Source organism: Mercenaria mercenaria, chromosome 18, assembly GCF_021730395.1.
Source record: "Mercenaria mercenaria strain notata chromosome 18, MADL_Memer_1, whole genome shotgun sequence".
Classification (NCBI taxonomy): Eukaryota; Metazoa; Mollusca; class Bivalvia; order Venerida; family Veneridae; genus Mercenaria; species Mercenaria mercenaria.
The window spans coordinates 24907052-24926309 of record NC_069378.1 but is presented as its reverse complement, the minus strand read 5'-3'; the positions used below and the strand labels follow the sequence as shown (position 1 = coordinate 24926309).

Below are 19258 nucleotides of genomic sequence, written 5' to 3'. Positions count from 1 at the left end.
TTTCTTTATGGTTTGATTTGATAGAAACTTCCAAAATATCTTCAACACCAATAAATCTTGGATTCCATGACAAGTCTGTCAGATCCAATCATAGGTTCCAGAGTTATTTATATCTGATTACCTCCCCTGATTGTAATCAAAATGGATTTATATCAGTAAGTACTTATAGGACTTATTTGAAATTTCATTATTGACATTAGTTGGACTGAGACAATCAAGGTAGATAACTATGGACTGATTTTATTTCAAATTACCTCCCTTTATTTCAAACTAAAATGGGTATATCTCCGTAACTAATGAAGATACTGATCTGAAATTTCATTTATGTCAACAGATGGACTTGGACAATTAGTGAAGAAACATATTGACTGAATTTATGACAAATTACCTCCCTTTATTTTTTTATCTAAATGATACACCTTAGCAGCTTCTAATGAGATTGGTTTGAAACGATCATATCAAATTGAGCAATGGTACTCAGGTGAGCGATACAGGGCCATCATGGCCCTCTTGTTTACAGTATCTTGAAATTGCCAAATCAAGAAAAAAATATGCCCAATTGTCAGGAATCAAACCCGGATCGCCGTGGCAATAGAAATTTTCCTGCTGGCTTGACAAATACACCAGGAATACGTACTTAACCTTCTTTAAATATAATCTGAAGCTTTAATAATTAAGGCAGTTTAACCTCCGGTACTCCGTTGCGAACGCTTTCAATTTTGAATGGAAATATTAATAAATTAACTATAATTCTTATGTTCAAACAGGAAAAATAAGTTGTTTTTTTAACAGAACTGGATAGGTTACCATTTTAAATCAAGGTTAGTGAAATCATAAAATATCTCCAGTGTTACCGCCAGGGGCAGCAAATTCAATTGTCCATATTGCCCAGGTTGTCCCAAAGCAAGTCAAAATCAGATTTCACCGCCCCTGCTGACGCTATATAACAGTTTTTGACAATTTACAGCTTGTATCACATATTAAACATGTATTTCAGTTCTACATGTATCTGTTCATGTTCTTGACACGCGTAACTACATGTACTTATGTAGCAGACGACACTGTGTCCGCATGTCTTTTTGTTATATCAATTACTACAGCACTTACTTCCTTAATTTTGAAGGTGAGATATAACGGTATGCTAAAGTATATAATCCGGTATGGTATCCTTCACTTTTTAATTCCGAAAGTTCAGTAATAAAATTTGTACTTTTAGAAAGAAACTAGGAATTTTAACAGAAATGTTTGTTTAACTGTTGCAAGTTATTTTACATCATATTCATTTGTCCCCTTTGACTGTACGTTTATATACCCCCTCGTTTGTACAGGCAAAACTCTGCAGTGATTCAGACTGTATAGTTACTCCAAACTCCAGGTCATTGTTGTAAATGTTTAAAGCCTCAGTTTTTCCTGCCAAAAAGTTTGCCTTATAACCAGTTTCTATCATATCCAAACAGACTCCTGAGCCGAAAAGTCTGTAATTCAACACCAGCCATACAGCAACAACAGTGTCAATTCTCAGCTGCTCGGGCATATCAGAGGCCGCATCAAACAGGTTCATACTTTCACTCTGTATCAGCATATCCTCTACTGGATCATAAAAAGTGAATAAAACTTCATCTTTAGTGATTGTAATTGTTGGTATTAAAAAATTTCTTAAATTAGGATGGACTTTCTTTATGAAGTAAGAAAAAACTACACTCTGTGCTATGGTTTGGGCTTTCCCAACCGTTGACTGTCTTCCATATTTGATCTCAAGGGATGACTCAACATTTATTGGCATTACTGCATTCCCATCTGGTCCTAGTAACACCACATCAAGTCTGCCATTCCATACCTTCCTATGACCTGAAATAGAGAGGAATAACTAGCTAGAGCTATCACTAAATTGATCAATACACATGTAGGATGTCCTTCTATAATCCACACCACTGTCGAGATATAAAAAGGACACAATCTGACTTTTGAGCTTTCTGCTTTGAGCTTGAGCAGGCTTGTGCAGGGCATGCATCCTGCATTATGTCTTCGAAGTGTATGTTTGACACAAAACACATGAAAATCCATCAAGGCATTATCGAGATATAAAATGGACAGGATTTTACCTTCAAAATGTGACCTTGCTTAAGGCATGACCAAGTTCAGCACATGGTCTCAATGAGGCTTAATATTTGAAAAAAAAATTCGTAAAAAGTCCTTCAGGGCATTAATTAACACTTTATACAGCAAATACCACTTGACCTTCTACTGCAAGACCTACTGCAACCTATTAAACCATGTGTGATGATACGGCTTGCTGTTTCTTGGATTTGCACTTCAAATCCCTGAAATGATGATTTGACTCAAAACTCATGAAAATTTATCAAAGCACTGTTAAACTTTTGGCTGGTTTTAGGGGCAAAAATGTACACTGTATGTCTCCCCCATTTCTTAGGGTCCGTAGCAATAATGGAAATGTTTACAAGCTGAAATATTCAAGGGATGTAAAAATTGTGTGTATGGAATAAACATTTAGTCAAAGTGGAAATGTTTCCAAATTAAAGTAACCAAACTATTTCCAATTCTGTTGCTATAAATTTCACAGTTGGCTTGCTTAATTAGTCCCTCTTTCATACATGACTCATGAATTCTGCACATTGTCTTGATGAGGTAATCATTTGACCCAAGTTTCATGAAAATCCTTCTAGGGGTTGAAAAGATACAGAGCTCAAACCTTTGACCTTGAGGTGTGACCTTGACCTTGAATTGGCATGGCTAACTCGTGAGTTCTTGATGAGGTGATCATTTGACCCAAGTTTCATGAAAATCCTTCAAGGGGTTAAGGAGATACAGAGCTCAAACCTTTGACCTTGAGGTGTGACCTTGACCTTGAATTGGCATGGCTGACTCGTGAGTTCTTGATGAAGTGATCATTTGACCCAAGTTTCATGAAAATCCTTCAAGGGGTTTAGGAGATACAGAGCAGACACAAAATGGAAGGCTCAAATTTTTTACCCTAAGTTGTGACCTTGACCCAACATGGCTGACTCATGAGTTCTGCACATTGTCTTGATGAGGTGATCATTTGACCCAAGTTCCAAAAGAATCCTTCAAGGGGTTTAGGAGATACAGAGCGGACACAAAATAGAAGGCTTAAACCTTTGACCTTGAGTTGTGACCTTGACCTTGAGGTGACATGGCTTACTCATGAGTTCTTGATGAGGTGATTATTTGACCCAAGCTTCAGGAAAATCCTTCAAGGGGTTTAGGAGATACAGAGCGGACACAAAATGGAAGGCTCAAACCTTTGACCTAGAGTTGTGACCTTGGCCTTGAGCCAACATGGCTGAGTCATGGGTTTTGCACATCATCTTATTGAGGTGATCATTCAACCAGAGTTTCATAAAAATCCTTCAAGGGGTTAAGGAGATACAGAGCGGACACGAAATGGGAAGCCGACATGGCTGACTCATAAGTTCTGTACATCGTCTTGATGAGGTGATCATTTGACCTAAGTTTCATGAAAATCCTTCAAGGGGTTTAGGAGGTATAGAGCAGACATAAAATAGAGGCTCAATCCTTTGACCTTAAGTTGTGACCTTGACCTTGAGCCAACATGGCTGATTTATGGGTTCCGCACATTGTCTTGATGAGATGATCATTTGACCCAAGTTTCATGAAAATCCTTCAAGGGGTTTAGGAGATACAGAGCGGACACAGAGGCTCAAACCTTTGACCTTGAGTTGTAACCTTGACCTTGAACCGACATGGCTGATTGATGCGTTCTCCACATCGTCCTGATGAGGTGATCATTTGACCCAAGTTTCATGAAAATCCTTCAAGGGGTTTAGGAGATACAGAGCGGACACAGAGGCTCAAACCTTTGACCTTGAGTTGTAACCTTGACCTTGAGCCGACATGGCTGATTTATGTGTTCTGCACATCGTCTTGATGAGGTGATCATTTGACCCAAGTTTCATGAAAATCCTTCAAGGGGTTAAAGTTTTATGGAGCGGACACGGTGTTATGGACAGATGGAAGGACTGAGACCATTCCTATTTATAACCCCCCACCACTTTGTGGCGGGGAATTAAAAAGTGATGAAAATGCACAACTAGGCTTGGTACTGATCACTTCTACCAAGTTTCTATGGACGTGCTGACAAAAAATCCTATTAATTATCATGTAACATTGACCTTGACCCAATAAAACATTTCTGATAATACGTACAACTAAGCTTGGTACTGATCACTTCTGCCAAGTTTCATTGAAATCTCTCCAATGGTTTATGAGAAGAAGATTAGTGCTGACAAGAAAATCCTATTTTTTATCATTGTGACCTTGATCTTGACCTATTTAAAAATTCCTGATAATATGCACAACTGTTCTTGGTACTGATCACTTCTGCAAAGTTTCACTGAAATCCCTTCTGTGGTTTATGTGAAGTGCTGACAAGATTTGAGAACATCCAGACATATCTTCGGACAGCACAAAATCAAAATGTATGGGGGAGACGTAAATATAAAGCAAATACAACAAGACTTCCACATGAGACTTTGAGCTTGAGACAGGATTGCTTGGCCATGGAGATGATCACTTGACAGAAGCTTCCTGGAAATCCTTAAGGTTGTTTACCAGTTATAGAGCAAACACAATCTGACCTTCCAGTGTGACCATAAGCTTGAGCAGGCACGGCCATGTCGAGAGTGAGTGGGTTCTGTACTTTGTTTTATTGCGGTGAAGAATTCACGTTATTGCGGTGAAGAATTCACGAAAAGCCCATTAAAATCCATTGTCAGGATAAAAAGCGGACATGATTTGACCATGAAATGTGACTTTGACAATGAGAGATTGCCCTAAATCGCTCAACTGAGTATAATGGCTATACATGGCAGTGTCAATAACACAAGTACACCAAACTAAATAATTTCTACCAAATATCAAAACCTGAGTACTGGGAATTTCAGACAAAAAGATTTTTAAAGTTTTTTCCTATATAAGTTAATGTAAACTTGTGACCCCACCCCCACCAAGCCAAGCCTCTTTTTGGACTGTTGATCATTTGTGCCACAATATTCTAACATCTGGACGCCATCCAGTGGATGTGAAGGATGCTAAGTGTGTTTATGAGAAGGAGACTTCGAAACTTGGCATACGGACCTGGCATCTGACCCTTCAAACATATTTAAAAGTACAAAGCTGTAAGTAGTATGGTTTCAGAATTATTCAAAGAAATAATTCGGGACAGGACGGGACGGGACAAAGTGATTCCTATATAGCTCCCCCCAAACAGAGTTTGGTGGGGGTATAATAAGCCTTGCCAGCCATTTTTTCGCACAATGGCTTGAAAATACTGGTAGAGGATTACCTACAGAAATCCAAAGCTCTGATAAATTTCTGAGAAGAAAAGTTTTAAAGGGTTTTCAGCATCATTTGAACAACAGCATTTTTTTAGCCCTCGTGTCCTATATTCAAACTTTACCTTGTTCATTTTGGCCCATGATAACCTATATGCAAACTTTACCCACACATGTATTCAAACATGTTCTGTGAACATTATAGACAACTTACCAATGTATGTATTGTTTGTAACCCCACCAATCAGGCGCTCCTGGCAGCAAGGACACACTCTGTACTCTAAAGATCCTACTTTTCCCAAATCTCGAGACAATTCGTCAACAATAAATTCATCACTTCCAAGTTCTTGGAATAAATGTTTGCATAACTGCAATGTCCATTCAATTTCTGATCTAGATTTTCGAGATGCAAGGTGTCTACCATGAGCTGAAAACAGAAAATGAGAGAGCAATAATACAAATGAGCCATGCCATGAGAAAACCAACAGTGCATTTGCGACCAGCATGTCTGGTCAGGATCCATGCTGTTCGCTTTCAAAGCCTATTGGAATTAGAGAAACTGTTCGCGAACAGCATGGATCCTGACCAGACTGTGCGGATGCGCAGGCTGGTCTGGATCCATGCTGGTCGCAAAGCCACTATGTTGGTTTTCTCATGACGCGGCTCAAATGTAGATTTATATTACTCACCTGAGACTTAAAAAGTCATATTTCTCTTAATCTAACCTAGCATTCTAGTTTTTCATGGTCACCATAGCTGATCCACTTCTGAACTTGATTTACTCAGAAAAAAATTCAGACCAAAGATCATGTTGATTGGACTTAGGAATGTGGCCTCTAGTATGTTAACAAGGCTTTTCTTGGATTAGAATACAGTTGTAGTGATCTCATTTTTTCTGTACCTGCATTACCCAATTTTGAACCTAACCTACTGGTAGATCTCATTAAAACAAGCACTATGACCAAAAGGTATGCTGATTGGATTTGAAATATATATCCTTTTGAGTGTAAACAGAACTTCTTGGATTTATCCTATTTACCTAATTTTTGACACTTAACATGACCTCATTCTGAACTTGATCTTTTTCTGAATCTGACCTGGAACTCATTGAAAAATATATTCTGACTAATACTCATGTTGATTGCACTTAAAATAAGGATTCTAAAGTGTTAACAAGATTTTTCTTTGATCTAACCTAGCGACCTAAGTTTTGACCCAATATAACCCCCTATGGTGTTTTTTTTTCTTCTATCATTGAGAATAACATTCTGACTACAAAATCTTGTTAATACTCTATAGAGATCACATTTTAAGTCTAGTCAACATAATTCTCTAATCAAGGTATTGCAAGCATTGCACTGGAAGAAGAAAAAGAAGAAGCAATGCACTGGTCTCCTTCATCAACATATAGAAAGTATGTAATAAGGCAATGTGACATTGGGAAAACAATTTAAATGTTTATATATGGGAACATTGTTTCCTTAACATCACAGAAATTGGTTACTTGAGGGTACATAACTGTATGTCAATTATAATGTGTTACTGAATATGAATGTCATATACATGTACAAGTGTACACTTGTTCCTGAAAGTCAGACAAAAGTACTCTGTTGGCCTCATATTATACATGTAAGCTCAAAAATTAAAATATCTTCTAAAATGTGATCAATCAATACAAGAAAAGTGGAAATCCCAAACAAACCAGGTTTTCATCTTTGCATCATTACAACAGGTTCTTTAAAGACATGTGGTATTCTATTATACATATCTGATGCATCCAATCATGCCATTCAGAAGTACAGGTATAAGAAAAGTACATGTGTCATTTCCCTATAAAGTTGATGATTTTGCTGAAAATAGGTGATCCCAAACTAAAATATTCAGCATAATCCATTTTTCTATTTTAAGTAACAGTAAGCGAAAATATCCAATTCTTTTATTCAAAGTTATAAATCCAAACTAGTTTTTTGATAATCAAAATGTAAAACAATAAGCTTCTATGACCTTGACCCTGATCTAAGTGCCCTCAAACACATTCCAAACCTTTTGTGTTTGATAAAACCATTATTTCTATTTTTAGCAACAGTGACCTTGACCTTTATCGAAATGACCCCATATGCAATCCTAATCTTGGTCTCCTAATTATCTATCAACTGGCCAAGTTTGGTGTCTGTATCTTGATCCAAACTAAAGTTATCATGTGGAAACCAAGTTTCTTCCTGCCCGCTCGCCAACATACCCCAATCTAATAACCGGTTTTTGTTGAAAACCTGGTAAAAAATTTTGGGGGTGGGGTCGAAAGTACTGTAAGTACATTTAATACCAAGCATTTAATTTTAAAAGTCCTGCACCAGGCTAGCAGAATAAACTTGTCCTTGAAGATACAGAAAATAGTCAAAATAATTTAACACCGTTGATTGTGAGAATTATACTTTTGTGTTGGGCCATAATCCCCAGAAACCAAAAAAAACATGGAGAGGCTTTTCTATGGTGAAACTGCGATTTAGGTAGAAATGTAATTGCACAGAGAAATTGAAAGAATCTCTCAAAAGTTAAAATATGTCCTTTCAAGCCTTTTCAAATCGACAGAGTTGCACTTTTACGTCACAAAAGAGGCGAAACTGATTGTATTTTTTTCAGCACTACTGATAGGTTAACCCCGCCCAAAGCACAACGTATTTTACATTCGAGTTGAATGAGTCTTCTTGATGTTACACAAAGCACGCACTCTGACTTTTATAAACTGTCTATTCGGTATTCTTGTCTAAAAATATCTATGACACCTTGCATACATAGTAATTTTATCGATAGGAAAAGTCATTCATGAGAAAATAGATTCTATAAGATAATAACAGTCGTTGATGTCATTGTTTTAAAAATAGAATGCACAATAAATTTTATTTCATCAACTTTATGCGTCACAATTATAATTCATCAGCTTGTAAAGTTATTGGTTTTATCTGCACACAATGATGACATAAGCTGTGTAAAGTACATGTATACATTATTATACAGGTTTAAATTTCCAGACACTCACTGTCCGCATGTTGGGGATATTATTTGAATTATTTCATATGAATTAATGAGGCACTTAATCCCCTTTTGTTGCAACTTACAAGTAAGTTATATTTGAATTACGTATATTTGCAACAAAATCAGCGTCTGTACAAGGAAAATTTCAGCTCGGGTGTAAGACACCATTTTAAGAAAAATGACTCTTCTTCAATTAAATGACATAAATTTGTACACAGGCAAATTAAATGTTAGTATGCCGCAATATTCATGTAGTGATTATAAGTTTATAGGCCACTTCCAACAACCTTGCTGTTGGGTTAACCCTATAGCGAGGTGGTGTCCTCCTTCAGATCTTGAGTTCAGGAGTTCGAAACCCAGAATGTTGGACCTTGGTATTTTCTCTCCCAGGATTTACTTTATTCATTTAAAATCAAGTAGATTATATACCTTTTACTTTAATTCAATGTTCATTAAATGTAAAAGTCATGTACACCACCTATCAAAAAAAACAAACTAAATGGGCGGGGCAGTATTGTTTAACAAATTTGTGACGTAAAGGTAAAAGTCTATTAATTAAAACAAGAGGGCTATGATGGCCCTATATATCGCTCACCAGAGTTGATCTGGCCTACTGACCTGGTTTTTGACCCCACATGACCAAAAGTTGAACTTGACCTAAAGATCATCAAGACAAACATTCTTTTCATAAAGATCTGGTTACAACTGTCGCCTCTATAGTGTTCACAAGCTATTCCATTGATTTGACCGGGTGACCAAGTTTTTGACCCCACATGACCCAGATTCGAACTTGACCTACAGATTATCAAAACAAACATTCTGACTAATTCTCATGAGTTTCAAACTTAAGTTGTGGTCTCTATAGTGTTGAAAACATTTTCCTTTGATCTGGCCTAGTGACCTAGTTTTTGAACCCACATGACCCAGATTCAAACTTGACCTAGAAATGATAAGACAAACATTCTGACCCAGTTTCATAAAGATTGAGTTACAACTGTGGCCTCTAAAGTGTCCACAAGCTTTTCCTTTGATTTGACCAGGTGACCTAGTTTTTGACCACATATGACCCAGATTGAAATTTGACCTAGAAATCATCAAGCCAAACTTTCTGACTAAGTTTCATAAAGATTGGGTCATAAATGTGGTCTCTAGTGTTCACAAGCTTTTCCTTTGATCTGACCTACTGACCTAGTTTTTGACCCCACAAGACCCAGTTTTGAACTTGACCTAGAGATCATCAAGACTAACATTCTGACCAAGTTTCATACAGATTGTGTCACAAATGTGGTCTCTACAGTGTTCACAAGCTTTTCCTTTGATGATGAGTTTGATCTGATCTACTGACCTAGTTTTTGAATCCACATGACCAAATTTTGTTCTTGACCTAGAGATCATCAAGACTTAACATTTTGGCCAAGTTTCATAAAGATTGGGTCAAAACTGTGGTCTCTAAGAGTGTTCACAAGCTTTTCCTTTGACCTTATCTACTGACCTAGTTTTTGATCCCACATGACCCAGTTTCGAACTCGACCTAGAAAACATCAAGACTAACATTCTGACCAAGTTTCATAAAGATTGGGTCAAAAATGTGGTCTACAGAGTGTTCACAAGCTTTTCCTTTGATCTGACCTACTGACCTAGTTTTTGACCCCACATGACCCAGTTTCGAACTTGATCAAGACTAATATTCTGACCAAGTTTCATAAAGATTGGGTCAAAAATGTGGTCTCTAGAGTGTTCACAAGTTTTTCCTTTGATCTGACCTACTGAACTAGTTTTTCAAGCCATATGACCCAGTTTCGAACATGACCTACAGATCATCAAGACTAACATTCTGACCAAGTTTCATAAAGATTGGATTACAAATGTGGCCTCAAGAGTGTTCACAAGGCAAATGTTGACAGACGACGGACGCTAGTCGAAGACGGACGCCGGACAATGACCGGTCACAATAGCTCACCTTGAGCACTTTGTGCTCTGGTGAGCTAAAAAAAGTGAGAAGGCAATTTGAGCAGTTATATTCCGGTTACTTTGAATACCGGAATCTACTTCTTTACCGGAATCTACAGGAATCTAGATTGTACTACCGGAATCTACATATGGCAGCTTTACTCTTTCAATTAAATCTCATTTTCCGATGATTATAAACTTTTGATATCTTATGTAAATAGCTTGTGTTATATTTCACACAAAAAAATCAAAATTATGAGGTACTGGGCGATTGTTTACATGCGCCGTTATATTGACACGCAGTGATTATCGCAAGTGAATAATTATCTGATCACAGTACTTGAAAATTATGCATGCATTTAAACTGTAATATAGAATCTACTCGTGATTTGAAAAATGTAAAATTTTGTTCTATGTAAAAATCTATTAAATGATTTATAAATTGTAAAAATTGTTTTTGTTTGTTTTTCCATTTTCATCACGCCTCAAAACCTCCTGTTCGTTGCTTTCTAAACATGTTGAAAATTTGTTTTTGTTTTTGTAGAAAAACAAAAGCTATGAAGTAGTAGTCTCCAACAGGCAATATAATAAAAGATGAAAAAAATGTCGAAACTGCAAAGGTAACTGGGTAAAGTGTAAGATAAAAATTCAAGAAAGAAGGAGTTTAAATGCACGTAAACGGCTCCGGCAACATTACTTCTTTCCAAACATTTTCTCGCTTGCAGACGACACTTCTCACCCATACCCATTCATCGCAAATCACCCCTCTATCGTGAAGTGCATGCTTTCAATGCATTTGTCTTCCGTTTTTTGTTTGTTTTGTTTTTTGTTAAATAAATGAAAATAAACTAAATGTTAACACGCCAAGCTTCGTCCCTGATATGGAAAACAGTGGCTTTGTAGCATTGAAGAAAAGTGTAGTATTCACAATAAAAGGCGATTTTGCTTTGTCAGTCCATATATGGCCCATTTTCTGCCCAGTTTGCCAGGAACCTACTATGTCAGTCTCAATCTAGGCGGTTAGAAAAGATCACATATTCAGATCTAGTTAGTTTATTTCCTAACTAGTGTTGAAATCAGTTTTTGTCTTTGTTAAAAAAGACGAGGATATTTATTCACAAATCCCGTTGTCAATTTAAAGAAAAGATGTGATGATCGATATTCTATTTAAATAGAAGAAAATTTTGCAATTCACCTTCGCCTGAGAAATATATTGATCAGCAGTTGTAATAAACGTTTTTATGAGACAGCAATAAACACATAGGTGTCATAATTATAACGCACAGCATGTCCTAATTGTATAATCAATTTGATATGATTACACTGATTAAACACGAAATATATGCATTAATATATTAAATTTATTTCTGTTCTTTTTTAACCGAAACAAGAAAATAACTACTATTTCTCTGAGAAAGTTTTGTTTTCAAAATTACATACATGATTAAGAATATTCTTCGATCTGTATTCAAAGTATTCAACTGACTTCTAATTTATTTTTCAACACCATTTTGATCTACGGCGTAATTATGTTGTTGTTTTTTTTTTTGTATTTTTTTTGTCCTATTTTGTGAGATATTTTCCCATGTTTTTTTTTTTTTTTTAAAGAAAATTAACTAGCGGGTCACCTGCAACTGGCAAGTTATTAAAACATATTGTTAATTCAATTAACATTCAAATATTGCACACATAAAATTATATTGGCCCAACTCTCAGTGTGCAACATCCTGAAGGTGACACTTATTCTAACTTTTAGCGGGGTATTGTCAGAATTTTTATTACCAGAAATTTAAAAACGGAAACGTCAGCAGAATTTGCAAGTTCACACCCGTATATATAAGAAATAAAATTAACAGAGAAACATATAAGCCACATAATTATGGAATATCCATGCTCCATCTGTGCTTTAGAGTGTCTGCAAGACACCATACAATGTTCAAATTGTAAGAATTGTATTCATAGTAAATGTTTAAATCTGAGTGATAAAGATTTGGTCAGCTGCTCATTTGAACTTTCTATGTCAGAACTGTGTATTCTCTGGAACCAGCTATGATGCCAGCGCAGCCTTAGCAAGGTAAGAATGGTTTATTTTTCATTATTACTTACTAAAGTCAACAAAACTCCAACTTGGTCATTTTATATTGTAGTTTGGTTAAATTTCGACATTAGAGCGCGGATGGTAGATCACCGATTAAAGGTTCTTGTAAACGGAAATGAGGTTAAAAATGGAAATACGCATCAAAGTGACCGCTTCAAACAATTTATATCAAAATTATTTTGAAATTGCGAAAATAATTACACATGCATCGTAAATGTGTCCCGGCTAGCAACATCCCGACAGCTCGCTCGCGTTGTGCCTATGTCAGTATCACTATGATGTGTTTTTAACACGTGCATGTTGCCGCATATGCACGTGCAAAATATGCAATATTGGTCAAAATAAATGAATAATTAGCTGCAGTACCTATTCAAATGTCGGCATGAGAAATTTCTTATGAATACATGCATTATTAACCAAACAGTAATGCCCTGCACGCGCAAATATGCAATATTGGTTAAAATAAATAAATAGTAACCTGCAGTACCTAATCAAATGTCGGTATGTGAAATTCCTAGAGAATACAAGTCATGTATTATTAACCAGATAGTTATACAATATAAACTGACCGATTACAAATGTTGTTGAGTGTGTACACGTTATCATTGCAAAAGCAGCGGCACGATGACACGTGCAGATTTCCCGCTAAAACGCAAATAAACTATTCCTTATTGCTACATGTATGTGTTCAAATCATAGCTTGAACTGGTTATTCTCTTCTCTTTTTTTTCGCATAAACAGTACTATTAACCAAACTCTGTCTCGTAAGTTTGTGTTTCTTTTTAACTGAGATTTCACCCACAATGTCAAGAATGGTATCGTGTAAATAAACCGGTAACGAAATAGAGTGTTTGCAATCATTTTTTAAACAACACACATTATCAAACTTGAGATAATGCGCGTTTTTTATTATTATTATTATTATCTGTTTGTCAGATATCCTGTTTTCGGATAGTAAAGACCGCGGTAATAATCCGAAATATACATATCATTTTTTATGGTTCTCTTTGAAAATCCACTTTTTAAACAAATGGCAGACCTTTCTATCAGTGTAGGTATATTCATGATATTCATTGTATTTTGCCGTTATTGAATAAAAAAAGAAGACAGAATAAAACGCATCTTGACGTTATTTTCTATTGACGTTAGTTTTTTTAAGTGTGACAGTTTTAAGAACTCATTCATCTGTAAATAAAAATATCATCTTTGAAAGCATTTTCAAAATTAGACTGCCATTTTACAGAGAAAAGTAAGCGAAACTGATCAAACTTGTTAAAATACAAAATAGAAAACAGTTTTCCTTTGTTATCGCAGTTTACAAAACATGGTTAATTTTTAGCATGGGTCGCAACTTTTGACGTTATGTCTGACATGCATTTATTATCTTATATAATTGAATCAAATTTCATGAATATCGTTAATTTTAAATTTATTTTATTACAGACTGCATACGTTAAAAGACAGATTCGACGAGACAACAAGACCGCCCATTGAGTCAATTTACAACAAAATCTTTAATAAGAAGGTTAAAGAGGCCCGGGAAAACGGACTTGTCATATCGAATAATATTTCTGACCAAATTTGTCACCTTGAAAATATGGTTACTGAAAATGATACGTTTGTCAGGTCAATGATACGGACTGGTGGCAAATCCCCGACAATTATCCTATACACTGACGAGCAAATTGCCGACATAAAACGACTTTGTTGTACGGGACAGACTGTTCTTGGTGTCGACAAGACTTTCATGTTGTGCAAAATGCACGTAACGGTTACCTGTTATAATCAGTTGACAGTTTTTAGACATAGAATGGGAGAACCCCCTCTATTCTTTAGCCCAATGTTTGTCCATGACAACAGTGACTATGAGACATACAGCTACTTCTTCCACCATTTTAAGTTGAAGTTGGCTGGTACAAATATGGCAAAGCTTGTCATTGGTTCTGATGATGAACAAGCTATGGTCAAAGCCATAACGACTGAATTCTACAACTCGACGCACGTTTTATGCACGCGACATTTACAACAGAACGCAAGACAACACTTGACTGACAACGGTGTTGCCCTGGCAGACAGGAAGGTCATCCTTGACAAAATATTTGGGCGTGATGGACTGGTCAATGCGTCGGACGACATAATCTTCGAAGCCCAGTCTGACGAACTTGAAAGCTTCTGCACAAATTTTTCTGACAAGTTTGTGCAATACTTTCAAAAACGACTTCGACAGACGCTTAAAACTAAGGTGAACGAACCTTTAAGAGATGGAATAATATCAAGCGACTGGACAAACAACAACTGTGAGTCAATTAATCATGTGTTGAAACAGACAGTTGACTGGGAAATGAAAAGCTTACCTGAGTTTGTCAGGCTGGTTAAACAAAGAGTGAATGGCCAATTCCAAGAACTGAGAGCAGCCCTTCCGTCAACAGGTAACTTTCGCTTGGCTGCTTCTCACCAGCACTTTGAGGTTACAAAGGAAGTCTGGATAGATATGACTGAGCAGCAAAGAGCAAACTTGTTCAAACGCTTCAGACAGTATGTTGTTAAAGATGACAAAATTGTCATTTCTACTGACGGACGCAGTGCTGTCATTGCACCAAGAACTGAGGGTAAAAAACCTGGTCAAAGAAAGCGAAAGGTTAACATCAGGACTGTGACTCAACGCCAAAAAGACGAAACAATGAATAACATCACTGGGGTGCAGTTGGCCTGTCAGAAGTATTCTCACACAGTTTCAGCTTCGCCCCTTTTGTGGCGTAAACCTGCAACAATGTCCATATGAAAAACTTTGAAAGGGCAGGTTGATCTGCAACCAGTAGTAAATTATAGAACTGTAGAAGATCTCTAGATATGGCACAAAATGTGCACCTCTGCACAAGTGTGTCCATGAAACTTCCTTACCTCCAAAATTGTCCAGAAAACTCAACAACTTCTGAACCGCTTGTTCTTCGCCGCTTGACTGTTCCACATTCTCCGCCAAACTATCGTACAAGTTTTTTATTATTAACGCACCTCGACGAAAAATTGACAGAAAATAAAACAGCGTATCAGGTTCCAGCTCCACTTCACAGAAGCTCTCCGTAAAGCTTGAATTCAAATGACCATTGCTGTAAATAACTTTTAACAGTACTAATCCAGTTCCTTCCCCAACTGACAACTGTTCCACAGCGCTTTTCAACAGACTTTTCTCATAACTGGCTGCCATACTGTTCATTTCGGCGGTTACCTCCCCTTTCCATGAAATATTGCGTTAATCATATATGCAGTATCGAATATGACTATAGGTAGTACACTGAGCGTACAATACACTGACTAGAGGTTAGGGTTAGGTTTAACATAGGTATCTGATACTGTACTACCACCAATAACATCAGTACTGTATTTAGAGCTAACCGAAATATTGGGCGCGTTCGGCAGGTACTGGGACAATACGGATCAGACAACCCGGACAATATTTCATATTTGGGACAACCCGGACGCCGTTTCAGAACGAACCGAGCTGTGTTTTTTAAAGTTCTACGCCGATATTTTCATCAAATGCATGATTTTGAAGTTTCAGAATTACTTATAATGTCTAATACGAACATCACTCATTTTTATTAAAGTTAACTTACAGGCTCATTTTATAGACGATCGGGAACATATCATGGACGACACGGACCATATACTATGGACGACCCGAACCAAAGTTTTTGGTTAACTCGTACCATGTTTAAAAACTTATTTTGGTTGGTTTAGAAATATAATTATAGTTTTATAACATTAATAACGTCATTAACAAAGGGGATAATGAGATAATTAGGATATGTATAAAGACCGAGAAGATAGATTTTTCTACTCTTATTTTTTTTTTTTTTTACTTTTTTTTTGTAAAACAGGTTTAGGAAAGTGGTATATTTACAGATTATTAGTAAATTTACAGCTAATTTATAAATTTACAGATAGATCTATTTCGATCTATAAATTTACAGATTGTGTGAATGAAAAATGATGAAATTACATTTATTCTCAAAACTGAAGCTTGAAATTAATTGGGTTATTTAAGGTACACATAAATTAAGGTCATTTGTGAGTTTCAGCCATTTTTGTTGAGTTTTTAGCATTTTCAGAAATAATAGAAGTCAACAGAAATGACTGAAAGTTACAATTGACCTTTATTTATGCATACTATAACTAAATCAATTAATTTCAAGATGTAGATTTTGAGTCTAAATATAATTTTAACAGTTTTCAAACACTTGATCTGTAAATTTACAAATGGAAAAATCTGTAAAGTTATAGATTATCCGTAAATTTACAAATAATCTGTTTCCTAGACCTGTAAAATATTATTATATTTATGTTGAATTAAGCAAAAAGAATATTGTTTGCCGATTTTGTTATTGAAATTGTTTTGTTTTGCATAAAAGCTGTGATGATGTCAATGCCTTGCAGTTCAATTTAGTTTACAGTTTGTCATTAATCAAAATTGTTGTAAGCAAGAAAATGGTTGCCGGCAGTCCTATTGATCTTAAACAGTCATCAAATATTATTGATGATCTTAAATTACACGATCGATAGTTTAAATTAAATAATTTAAATTCATTAATTTCAGATTTAAAAGTAATGGAAATAGCTTAAATCACAATGCAATTAAATCACTTGGCGTCGTAAAAAACCTAACCAATAGTATTTAAGGGTTATATTTATCTATTATCTTAATTTAAAATAGTTATTTGTGACTGAAAAAGAAAACGATGTGACTGAAAAAGAAAACGATGCAAAGTTTTTATTTAAAGATTTATTAATAGTACAAGCAGCACATAATACAACATAACAATATATTACATTATATAATACATGAACAAGTATAAATAATCCATGAACATTTCCCTTAAAACAGGGCAAAAAAAACTCATGTAAAGTAACACTGCACACCCACTTTTAAACCGGTCCGTACATAGATGCACACGCATCTAGAAGGCTGCATATCGTTATGAATTTCTCATTGTAAGTAAATAATTTGAATCGAGAAATATACTATAAGAACAAATTGCGACTTCAAATTCCATCCTGTTTTAAGCAAATAATTTTCACAGTTTTTCATCAGTTAGCATTAAATAATATGTTTAAGTAGTCTCTTATAACTGTACTAGAGTGGCAAAGTTCATGTATATATAATTTGCCATGTCTTTAATATTGATTTTTGTACTTTTGTGAGACTTTAATAAACAATATGTTAACTGCATTTTTTTCACAAACAAAAATCTGTGATTATCTCCGCTTTAATATGCAACATAGGTTGATTGAATTATCACCTCGTTAATAACGCTATAAAAATCAATAACTGAACTGTACCTCGTTAATACCGAATAATTCAATTATCACCTCTGGTGTGCTTTTTAGTGATGCCGTGATAGTACAGTACAGTAGGTGCAATTGTTCAATCAAATAATAATAAACAACCCTATCCTATACAATTTTACATAGATTTTTAATATATTTTGAATCTTTTGATCCGATACATATCAACAAATCGTATATAGAAATTACCCCTTTTAATGGATTAGATATTTAAAGCGGAATTTATTTAATAAAGTATGATATACGTCATCTTACAATACTTCAAAATCGTATTGTACATAGATACAAATGGAAACGTTTTAATAATTGAAATTTTTATTATCGTAAAAGCTATATGATATAAATGTATATGCATGGTCTTTAATATTATATAATTACCTATATCGAATTAACGTAGGATTAAAGACACGTATGTCACACATTTAAAACACGAAAGGGTAAGTATCTTAATTAACGTAGGATTAAAGATACATATGTTGCACCTACATGAAAAGGCAAACATAATTGCAATTAAGCATTTAAATAATCATGTTTAATAGACACACTTTAGTATTTTGATAACAATTAAAGGATTGCAAAACTTCACTAAATGATGGTCTTGGTCGTCCACGATAAGATCATCCAAAACGTCGGTAAATGAAGTTTACTGACAATGAATATTGTTCACATGTATATTATTATATTTTGAAGTAAAATGTAATATTATGGTCCGGGGCGTCCTAAAACGTGGTCCGGGCCGTCCTAGAACATGGTCTGGGCCGTCCTAGAACATGGTCCGGGTTGTCCCCAATCTGGTTGTCTCAAATATGGTCCGGGTTGTCTGGTCCGGGTTGTCTAGTCCGGGTTGTCCCATGGTCCATATTGTACCTAATTCGTTCGGCATACATACTCGAGCTAACCCGAGTCACCCTGGGTATTACTCGAGTATAACTCGTGTAACCCGGGCGATAGTAGTTGTGTCACCCGAATTCTACCCACCTTCTGAAGCTGGGAAAGGCGGGTGATCGTATCCGAATGCATTAACACTTTAAACATGGCGTCGTTAGCAGACTGTTAAAATTTTGGGTGCAATTACTGTAAAGACTTTATCTCAATAACTGTAGATAATATTGAATTCAAACTTCAAACAAGTCTTTCCACTCATCAGACTTACCAAAACAATCAAGTTAGATAAATCTTGATCGAATCTTATGTAAATTATAGGCCTCATTTATAGATATATTGCTTTTAAATCTCTATTTTCACTTTTTAATGTCATTAACTAACCGCAGATGATCAATTCCCATTACTCTAATATGTATTTTGACAAAATTATGCCCCTTTTGGACTTGTAGTTTTAAGTCTTACATGCAAGTTAGTACATCCAAACTAGGGCAGATGTTTGGTTAAAACTTCACACATTTCTTCGGGTCTGTAAAATAAGGTCATATCAACATATCACAAGCCTCATATAACTCATTCTTGAGTCAGACCCCTTTTTGGCGTTAAAGTTTTGGATGCA

General features: G+C 35.6%; 1 protein-coding gene across 1 annotated transcript; it reads right to left on the bottom strand.

Annotated features, from left to right (window-relative positions):
• Positions 1 to 373: 373 nt before the first annotated feature.
• LOC123538584 (uncharacterized) lies at positions 374 to 15703 on the bottom strand. Its single transcript, XM_053530762.1, has 3 exons — positions 15316 to 15703; positions 5548 to 5760; positions 374 to 1848 (listed from the first exon to the last, which is right to left on the bottom strand). Exons 1-3 carry the CDS (start codon positions 15626 to 15628, stop codon positions 1280 to 1282), a joined length of 1095 nt encoding a protein of 364 aa, XP_053386737.1. The 5' UTR covers positions 15629 to 15703; the 3' UTR covers positions 374 to 1279.
• Positions 15704 to 19258: the final 3555 nt, after the last annotated feature.

Bases quoted from the DNA above. Each gene is read 5' to 3' on its own strand.
- LOC123538584 (XM_053530762.1), bottom strand. From the start codon at position 15,628: ATGAACAGTATGGCAGCCAGTTATGAGAAAAGTCTGTTGAAAAGCGCT. The intron at 5,761-15,315 runs GTAAGGAAGTTT...TTCTGTTTTCAG, and splicing joins TTTTCTGGACAATTTTGGAG to CTCATGGTAGACACCTTGCA. The intron at 1,849-5,547 runs GTAAGTTGTCTA...TCTCTATTTCAG, and splicing joins TACAAACAATACATACATTG to GTCATAGGAAGGTATGGAAT.